Below are 11,048 nucleotides of genomic sequence, written 5' to 3' on the forward strand. Positions count from 1 at the left end.
GAAGACTTCTCTGCACACCAGTTTTTCTTTTGCCGGGCTGTGATAGCTCATGTGATACTTAACAAAATAAACAGCATTGCAATAAGCCCTTCAGAACATGTAGAACTATGAAATTCTTGTCTCTAAATCAACAAATATGACAGTCTTTGTTGGAAAGGAAGTCTATATAGTAGCACGTCGGCAGAACGTACTGCACCTGCGCGAAACCCGTAATGTATTGTACATAGCATTTCGGTAGAATAGAATGTCTCATATAAGGTTGTATTCGCTCATATAAGGTTAGCATTTCGACAGTAGTTTCCAAATGTTATGTTGGAAAGAATATCCTCTGCAACAGGCAAAATTCTGATGCAACGTTGACCAAAAACCCAACGAAAAACAAAAAAATATGGGGTTCTGCGCAGGCGCAGTACGTTCTGCCGACGTGCTAAGTCTAGTATGTGTATATAGATTTATAGTTTTTTTTTTTTAATTCAGAAGATCTATTTTCTAAATCCATGAAGATGTCTTTTCATTCTAAAGAAAATTCCAAACAATAATGGCCTTTAACCATTAGAAAAAAATATGCAGCTGCTTTTTCACTTTCAATATCTGTCAACAACAATATGTATGTAGAGACCATAGCTTGCTAGTACATTACTAGATATCCCTGAAAATGGAAAAATCTGTTAGTAAGAAAATTTGGTACAATGACTTTGTTACTGGCACACCTTATTGTCAATATTAGAGGCCTCAAACAAAAATAGTGGTGAACATTGACCTATGGGCTGAGAGATGGCCTGAACATTAAGTCTACTGACTTCACATAATACCATAAGGTGAATTGACTATCCATGAAATGGTATAAATGTAAAAATACACCATTCAGCAGAGATGCGTCATCCAGGATACTGGTAATTGTAGCTAATCAAGCCACTGGATGGTTGCACATGTATTGTTTTGTGTACTACAAGACTTCATACTACAGTCATTACCAGTGGCCAGCATCAGACATCAAAACTACATATGGATATTAATAGTTTTTTTAAAAGAATCCTTTGATGCTTGGAGGGAATGAAAAAAAAATCAAATATCATAAATTCTGGTTATATGTTAAAATTTGTTGTAGATGAAATACATGCTTTTAGCAGTTAAGCAATAAAATCGTTATACAGCATAAGAATTCACTACTATGTACATGATATGCAAGACAAAATCATACATGTCTTGGCTAGATTTCCTTTTGCAAATATGGTATGATTAAATATCAACATGATGTTAATCAATTAACCATGAGGCAAGCAAATTACTGAAATTAACATACAGCTTACTTACACCACTGTCATAAAATGTAGGTCACAAAAGTTCCTGCCTTCAATGACCTTCAGAATACTGATAAAAGCACCACCTAGCAATCAGTAATAAACTGCAGGTACAAAACTGGCACCCATGAAACAGGCGCCAACCAAAACTTAAGATGGCTTTTCAAGCCCTCTATATTGTTGCAACAGGGTAAAAGAACAGCACCAGTGCTGACTTCCCCATCCTTGTAATAAAGCAAGAGTAAAAAAAAACAACAAAAGAATCTTAAAAGACGCCATTGTTACAAGTTGTAAAATGTGAAGTTGATACTGCACACTATATGTATAAGACACACTCTAGATTGGTCTTTGTAGTAAGTGAACTTCTCCTAATATCTACTATCTAGATATCATTACATTTTCTTTAAAGGTTACAAAGTATACACAATTGCTGGTGTCCTCACTGAACCATCTATTAGAGTATAAATGTTACCAGTCCCTCTGTCTAGTACTACCAGTGGTGACAAAATTCATCATCCACACAGAAGTGCCCCCTTCTGGCAAGGGAGAGTACTGCAATCCATGCAACTTACAAACCCTGTCCAAATACAGTATTGGACCAGCCAGATTTGAGACCAGACTATTCCTGGGTGCATCTAGGCACCCGGGAACTCCCCTACAGGGTTACGGGAAGACTTGTAAAACATTTCATACCATGGCATCCTCATCAACCAACCAACCAACCAACCAACCAACCAACCAACCAACCAACCAACCAAACGACACACAAACATACACGTACATGAGAACAGTCAAACACACATCGTAGCACAGGTGATGACACCCTGTCTGTAGTGGCCAGTCACTCTCCTAAACAACCCTCCTCAGTTTCTCCTGCAAACTGAGCCTTGTCAAGAATAACAAACATACAAGTGTAGTACTACCCTGACCTTGTCACAAGTGTCAACACCGTGACCTTCACAATCTAAACAGCGTTAGATTCGACCTTGGCCACAATTTCACTTTTCAATGATCACATTTGACCTTCAGGTTACTTGGGTCCTAGTACAACCACCTGGTGACCCAGCTGTCTTCACTGCCAAAATAAAGTTGACATCCTTTGGTCTTCAACTCTGACCTGCGGCCTTTCACCCCTGACCTCAGTGTCGCTTCTTGTGCAGCGCCAGGTGGTCGGACCGAGAGAACGACCTCTCGCACTTGTCACACTTGAAGGGCTTCGCGCCCGTGTGTTTCCTGTAGTGCCGTGTTAGTTCGTCGGAGCGGGCGAATCTCCACGTGCACCCGTCCCACGTGCATCTGTATGGCTTCTCTCCTGCAGAACACACAGATTGGAATTTATTGAATGAAGACATTTATCGTAAAAACATACCTGCTGGGTTGAGTACGGGTCACAATAAAAGAACAAAATACAGAGAATGTAACATATATACATTGTCAAGTAACTACTGTACAATTAAGTAAATTCAGCTTTTTTTCATTTTTTTAGTAATGGTAAAAAGGTAAGAACAGGTATGTTTCATAATCGAAGGTATGTCTAAAAAAATTGACTGTACTGCTTAGGTGTATGAAGCAGGGGAACATGGATTGTGTGTATCAGACTTTTATCAGTTCTCTCTGTTGTATAGTTAACATTATGTAGTATATTATCTTGAGGAATTAATCCACTCTACTTAATATACTATAGACAGATTGAATTAAGGATTTCAAGCCCAGCTAGTAAAGATAAAATTCAGGTTCTGGAATGCTTAAAAATAAGCCAATGTCCCGAGGACCCTGCATTGAAGTATTGATGACAAAGAAGTGTCCCCCACCTGTATGTGTACGCCTGTGTGCCTTGAGGTGGGAACTTTTGGTGTAGATCTTGTTGCAGCCTTCGAAGTCACACTTGTGGACTCGCCTTCTCTTCTGTAGCTCGTCCTGAGGATCCAGCTCAATCCGCTGTCTTAGAGACGCAATGTGGGCAGGGGGCCTGGGGAGGGGGGGACAAAGTCATGTTATATCATACCCGGGCCGTGATAACCTGCGATAACGGTGTTCCAGACCGTGTCGGACCGCCATGGCTCCCATAGAACTATTCGAATGCATTTCACCCTAACTGCATTCGCCACTTTCAAAAATTTGAATACAGAATTCGGATGTTGGAATTGATGGCATTTTTGGTTTAGGGACACAAAATTTTTGCTCATTTCGCATTGAAAGGCATGTTTTCTTGGGTGGGTACGACATAAATAAAATACAACACGGTGTATTCCGCATCACCCTCGGTCCCTGCCTTCGGCCGTCGGGTGATCCGACCTGTGGTCAGGCTGGTACCACAGGTGATATGGAATACTGTGTTGTATTCTGTATGTACAGAGTCATTGAACATACACGTTTATTTGTACTGTAAAAAGCATGTTAAAAAGTTATAGCCTTTCCCATCTAGAATACATACTGTACATGTAACCCTTACATGTTTGCTGCCTCTGCTATGTTGATGAGAGCAGACGAGCCGGTCTTGTTGACCGTGTCCAGCGTGACGGTCGGGATGTCGTCGTGGCCGTCACTGTTAGTTGCTGACGGGATGGTGAACGATGTGGGGACGGGGATGGCGATGTCATCACTTGAGCCTGCCAAAAATAAAGTAATCAGGTTGGTCAACCCCAGTGATGAACCGGAAAGAGTAAAAATTCTCCTTAAACGTTGACTGAACATCCAACAAAAATCATGAAAAATCTGGATTTCACAAAGGCACAGTATGTTATGCCAACATGCTATAACCGGTATATATCATTGTCAGCAGGTATGTTCACTGTCAATCTGCTTAGCATGCTGAAGGGAGACATGAAGCGCAGAGGACTAGGCCCTCCCACAACAGAAAAGGAACTCCAAGAGCTAAGAGAGCTTGTGAGACAGAAGACACAGTGAAAGGAAAAGAAGAAAGACTGAATGCAGCTGCCATTTTGGCACAACAGCAGCTGCAGAATACAGTGGATTGATTGGATGATGATGATGTTCACCTTTAGCGAGGTTACTCCTGAGGTCGTGTATGGAGACTGTGGTGATGGGCAGGGTCTGAGCCAGCGTGGTGACCACCGTCAGCGGTAACGTGGCCACCACCTGTGAGTGCGGCAGGACCGGCGGAGACACCAGCGGCACCACGATGTGCTGCAGGTTCGTCCGCCCGATCATCTCGCCTAACGTCGCACCGTGTCCGGACAGCGTCGACAGTTTCGTCGCCTTGACCCCGTTCATGGAGAGGTCTACGGGCTCGTCTTGGAACGCTCGCTTCTCGTGTCCTGCATCCATCCCTTCATCCATCTGGTCCTGAGACGGGAAGAAGGTTTCTACATCATTAAAATGGAATACATGATATGATAAACATAATTAATGGTGAAGTTGATGAGACTCTAGCCTGCAGGGGTATTGACATTTGCTGTGCCCAAGAACCACAGGACAGAGGCAAATGGCGAGCTACCAACAAGCCCCAGCATTAGAGTGCAAGCATGTCTAACCCTGGGTTTTGGGGAACAACAGGCGATAAACCAGATAGAGAGAGAGAGGTAACCATGGCTGAGGCATAACTTCAAAATAATTTGTTTCTATCTGACACGGTTGTCTTAACAGCTGAAAGAAATTCTCACAGTTGGTCTAGGTTCTGCTGTACATGTACCACGAACATAGTCATCCTCAAAGCTCTTATTAATGCCCGAGATGGTAAATGATTGTGTGTGGAGTATCTAACAGACTGAGTAACAGTCAATAGCACATAATCCCCACATATCGAGTTGTGTTGTGTAACTTGTGTTGTTCAACTTTAAAGAATGTGACCTTTAAATATGGTAGCCAAGGACATGAAGAGAGGTCCTTGGCCCAGCTACAAATGCACAGACCCCGAACCACACCCCTCATTATGTGCTTCTCGCATTTTGCACACAAGACAACAATGCAACATTCTCAAATTTCCTATGCATAAAACATCATGTGAAAAAAGCAAAGTAGCTTTCCTTTATATAGAACTATTAGAAAGCATAACTTATACATTATATACCTCAGGCTGTGAAGTATTACAGAAGTTACAATGTCTGTAACAGGCCTAAGATATACATTGTACTGGAACAGGCAGTAAAAAGAGTAACACGGTAACAGCTTTGGGTACAGTTTGAAGCTTGCTTTATCACTAGTACTAGTAGTAATTGGTTAATCATAAAACATACCGATATCACGTGAAACAAGACATCACAGCATGGACAGGGGACACAAAGAAACATTGACAGAAATACTGGGTCATTACGAGATAGACATAACACCGGTATGTATGGGTGTGCCCCTTTTGATTAGCCTAGTGACCCTGAAATGACAGTCTACAGAAATGACAACCTGTACGGTTACCAAGAAGTACTTCAAGTAGAACAAATTTTCTACAAACTAAGTTTCCTCTAGATTGCCAGTTTTAGTGACACACTTCTTTAAAAAAACTCATGTTTTTCAGCATGTGTTTGTTGCACCAAACTGACAATGTCCATCCTATAGGGTGGGGAATCTGCAAAGAAACATTTCTTGTCATTTTGCCAACTGTCTAGAAATTGTTTGTATTGTATGATTAATCTGCTCAACCAGGGGTACAATTAAAAGATTCAACAACAAAATTTCTTACAAATTCACCAGTTCTGGCCTTACTAGAAATGGCCTCTTTCACTATCATGCTACCCAGACAGGGATTTACTGGTATCATGTCTAATATAAGTTTTGGTAGTGTCAAGAACATTTGTGTTTCTAAAGAACTACATGTGTATAAACTTTAAGCATTGACAAATGATATCTTAAAAGACTACTAAATAAGAAAACAAGATGTCTTTAGGATAGTTTCCTTCAAGCAACTGTTCCTACCCTGTCTCTTTCTCAGAGGGTCTTACTTCACTGTTTATGGTAAATACAGCTCTACGACTGACATTTCATGTTTGACAAGGTCAGTGCAAAGCTGTGTCTACTCCCGGCACAAGTAGCACCCCCCAACGGACTCCAAACAGGCAAATATTGACCAACAGCCCTGTACAAACATCAGGTGGAGGGGACCTTGTTCCACCCTGCTCCTCTCTTCCTGCTAAACCAGCATTGATCAAGGATCACATCACTTTTTTCCCAGTAATTACCAGCTCGTGTCAACAGGACGTGACTTGTTAGAGAGGCACTGATATCCTATCATTGTAGCAATGACTAACTCAAATGCATTGAAACGTGCAGTTTTTCTCCTTTCTAAGCTGTAATACCTGGAGGATATCTCCCAACAACAATGCCTGATCCTACCTGGATGATATGTTGAAAGGAGCCACACCCCCAGACAGGTGTGGCAGGCGGCTTTACCTGTTCAGACTTGTCCATGTCAGCGGGGAACAATAGATACTTGAAGGGTCGGTTCAGCTGACCAAAGACCAGAAAATGGACCTACGGTGCCTTAAGCCACACACTTGCAGACAATCTACTTACAGGGTCCAGTTTAAGTCTGATTACTTTGGTTCAACATATTGGTGATAACCAGAGTACTTAACTGTTAACAACAATCTTTTCTTTGCAAAACTTCTTTGCAAAACTTCTTAGCCACTGCAGTGAGTTATGCAGCTATGAGTATGAGTATTGTAGAGGGTGTGTCTAAGACAACGCCCCTCTGCTATAAATATAGCCTCGGGTGAAATCTCCAACATGATTTCTCAGTTGGCAGGACTCAGACATTAAAAAGCTAAGATGAAACAGCTTGAATCATTCCTCATGAAGTAACGCCACCAATACTTCACCTGCCAAGCAGTGATACAAATGTACCTAAGCCTGATACAAAATGAATCATTTTATGGTCTTCTTTTGTAAACGTAAGACAACCAAAACGTAAACAAACCGGAAAAGGTTTGGTCACAGACAGCGTGGCATAAAATACATCCAGGATTCTTGCACGGTTTTCATCCATAGTACTAGTATATGGCTCAAAGCATGACAAACCTGTGAGGACTTCAAAACTATTCTTTCTTCTAAGGATGTAAGGATCATCACGGCTTATCGTTTCCAGGATCTCAGCCACCCCCAACGACCCCTACCTGACATGGCGGGTTTGTTTTGAGGGGCGTGGCAGGGCCCTGGGTGTTACCAGACAAAATAAATCAATCTCCAAAAGGAAACAAACCTCACCTTCAGAAAGGTTTAACCCAATTCATCTAGTGTCTAACACAGGGAAGTGTGTCAGAGAAAGTACAAGACAGACCGAACTTACAGCAGCTCTAAGTCTGACAAACTTCCAGTCCTTTCTTGGAAAGCAGTACCATTTGTTTAATGGGGGTGTGGTGTTGCCAAAATAGTTACACCTAGTCAAGGAACTTGTGGGGTCTTGGGTATCAAAATGCTGAAGCAAGATTTACATGCACTTAAAACAAACAGCCTTTCTTGATAAAAATTAACAAATAGTATCTTTGAAGTTTAAGTTGAATCAACTACATGTACAAAGGGCCCAAATGTAATTTCGTGGCGGATTATGAGAAATGTAAATTCAAACTAAAAGTTGGACCCTGAAAAACCATTCGTCACTTTTTTTACTGCACACTACCACGTACCTTGGTCATAGACGAACTGAGTTGTGCACCACTAACATTGCAGCTACAACAGCATAGTAGCACTATTTGAAGAGCATAGTTAGTTCTGTAGTAGTTTTCTCTCCTTTCCCCTGACATTGACTTCATGTTAGGAAGCAAATACATTTTGGGTATTTTCATTTGAAAACAAAGTGCACACCAAAAACCAAATTATCCCACATGCAACCTTGAATATGCAGGATGTCAGTAAACTAACAAGTATCAGCTGTGGCATATCCTGGTAAGACCATATCTGAAACACTATAAATTTCCATCCGTCTAGACTTAAACGACAAGTTGCTCACTGTGAAAGGCAAAACTTTCAAACACCCTACTGCAAAAACGGTATTCAACTGTAACAGACCACATATTTACGGGCTAACTGAAGTGTTTTGCATAACATATATGAAAGGTATGTTAACAATGATACACCTTTTCACAAACACTACCATAGACAAGAACAGACATCTAATGATCCATCCCGACATTCCTGACGTCCTTACCTGTTCGGCTGCCAGGTCCCCATTGGTTGTCTTGTCTCCTCTGATCTTTACTCCTTCCGCCACCTGTGAGAGTAAAACACAACAGGAGTCAGGTGTAGTCTGGTAGAACCAATGTTTACAGTACATGTGTACTCATACTCATAGTCACAGTATTATGTATTATGATATCTCCTGTTACTGACAGAACAGAACAACAAAATACATGTAGATTATATAATTGTTATCATATGTTTACAATCATACTACTAAGTACTGATTGTGCACTAGGCTATTCTCTACTATTGTTACGTTTCTAGGGATGGCTTGCCTTACACTGGACTTGATAGCCTCTACCAGGCTTTGGAAGAAGCTGGAAAGAGTAGAAATTTGCCAAATATGCAGTTAATTTGCCAGGGGGGTTGGTCTGCTAGTAAAGGTGTACCGGGGTGTGGTAAACTGTACCTGTTTAGCAGACCAACTCCCCTGGCATGATAACTGTCTATTTGGCCAATGCCTACTTTATCCAGCCGCTTCTGAAGCCTGGTAGAGGCTAACAACTTACCATGCCCCTTCAAAAGGAACGCAACATGCAGAAATGTGCAGAACAGGAGCTTGATTATTATAATTTTGTGGAATAACTCCTCTGGCATGTCATGTATCTATTGGCCAATGTCGACTTTTTCCAGCTGCTTCTGAAGCCTGGTAGAGGCTAACTGTAACTGTTCTGCACATTTCTACATGTTGCGTTTCTTTCAAAGAGCCATGGTGACTTGATAGTAGTCTCTACCAGACTAACTACGCTGGCTATATATAGGAGAATATTTGCCAGGGTAGTTTGGCCGCCTTGTAGGTTTGACTGGCCGCGCAGTTCGGAGGGAAAGAAATTACCTCCCCGCGGCCGGACTCTCTTGACCAATCTTACTATCTTTTTTGTCAAATTCTATGATCCGTATTCCTGTAGAAAGGCCTGGTAGAGGCTAAGTTGTTAACCTCTACCAGGTATTCAGGTTCAGCGGTGGGTCTGCTAATCATGGCTGCATACCAGCCAAGAAATTATGCATCACCCCACCCACTCCAGGGTAAACAGGTAAAGGTCAGGCTGATTTATTCACAGGTGTGTACAGACTCACACCATGACACATAGTGATGCATACCTAAACCCAATTTTAGGTTCAGGTCCGGATTCAAGTCCAGAGGTTTAGGTTCAGTCCGGACCTAAACCCATGGCATATTCAAAATTGCATGTTGGCAACCTTGCAATGTTGCCTGGGTGAAACTTTGGCCACATAACATGGAGGCCGGTACTTGACGATGCCCGATGACAATGTTTTCTTCATTTTGCAGCAAAGATTTTACAATCTACGGAAGGTTTTAGGTGGTTTGGAAAGAAAAGGGGTATGTGAAATGATCTTTTATGGTAATAAGTCCGGACTCGGTTCTTGACTTTTAGTTTTTTTTTTACTTGAACCTAAACATTCTTACAAGTCTGGATCCAAGTCCAGTGAACCGGTATGCATCACTAGTGACACATACATTATCTAGAACATGTCAGCTACAGGTAAGGCTCACCTCAGCTGACTTGTTGAATACATTGTATAACTATTATTTTCAAAGAAAACATGTACATTTACATCATGAGCATTAGGCTCCACCGCAAGATGGCCTTTTTGTCACCAGTAAATGGTGTTCAGTTCAAAGTCCTCACCTCACTATAACTAATGTCAGTCGCAATGTGCCATATTTGATTAGCCTTTGCATCTTTGAGATATAGAGTTGTAGCTATCTTTCAATCATAATCACTAGCATTGCGAACAAGGACATGGCTTGGTACAATCACAGGGACAGCCTTCAAGCAAGGACAGAGTGGAAGTTAAGATATCTGCCCTTTTTGGCACTGTTCATTTTGAACTGGAAATGATTTGAAACAAGGAGGTTGGAAATCTCATATCCTTGATTCAACAAGACGGCAAGTTTTGAAACCTAGACAGTAATGTATCATCCTTCTCTAAGTACGCTTACACAGGGGTTTCCGCTGTTTTCCCTTGGTGCTTACTGTAATTCTGGGCTGATCTCCAAGCACTTACACTTGGCACAGTTGGGGACAGACTTTGTATTCTACTGAAGAATGGCCACACATCAGATTAAGGAGTGATTTACACAATGGAATTCTTGTTCCGAAAAAAATGTCATTTCAGACTCATCAGAGGATTCAGTATGTCATGGTTAGGAGTCCAGTGAAACATTGATGCGTTCTCTGCCACTTTGTGTTTTGTCACGGTGTGTTCTGGCACTACCACTGTTTCCTACTGGGTAGGATTACGCCATGGTATTTTCCATTAGCAAATTGACTAGATTTGTTTGAACACTAGCGGGGCAAATTGGATAAGCAGTCCATCTTCTGACACATTCGAGATATAAAGTGTGGTCATAAATGCCATTCTCTGTCATGTCTAGGCAACAATGTGCAATCAACCTTACCAGGTTATAAAACTATACAGTGGAAGCCTGTCTGTCACTACCTCCAATTAAACTGGTGATAGGCAGGATGATCTAACGACAACAGCAATTAACTACATAGCCAGGATGTCATTCTGGTTAATTTTAGGTCAATCTAATAGTCATCTTTCCCAACAATTGAAGCAGACAACCTCACTAGGGCTGCATCCAAGCCT

The 11,048-nt window shown here is 41.6% G+C and overlaps 1 protein-coding gene across 1 annotated transcript in view; it reads right to left on the reverse strand.

Annotated features, from left to right (window-relative positions):
• Nucleotides 1–721: 721 nt before the first annotated feature.
• The window catches only part of LOC109470618 (Krueppel-like factor 12), a 12,740-nt gene continuing 2,413 nt past the window's right edge, over nucleotides 722–11,048 (reverse strand). The window contains exons 4-8 of the mRNA XM_019769636.1: nucleotides 8,398–8,460; nucleotides 4,301–4,607; nucleotides 3,754–3,910; nucleotides 3,113–3,270; nucleotides 722–2,613 (exon numbers count right to left, since the gene is read on the reverse strand). Of these exons, the coding sequence (XP_019625195.1) occupies nucleotides 2,441–2,613; nucleotides 3,113–3,270; nucleotides 3,754–3,910; nucleotides 4,301–4,607; nucleotides 8,398–8,460 (858 nt within the window). The 3' untranslated portion in view covers nucleotides 722–2,440. The remainder of the gene's footprint in view (nucleotides 2,614–3,112; nucleotides 3,271–3,753; nucleotides 3,911–4,300; nucleotides 4,608–8,397; nucleotides 8,461–11,048) is intronic.

Source organism: Branchiostoma belcheri, unplaced genomic scaffold (assembly GCF_001625305.1).
Source record: "Branchiostoma belcheri isolate BF01 breed outbred unplaced genomic scaffold, Haploidv18h27 scaffold23, whole genome shotgun sequence".
NCBI lineage: Eukaryota > Metazoa > Chordata > Leptocardii > Amphioxiformes > Branchiostomatidae > Branchiostoma > Branchiostoma belcheri.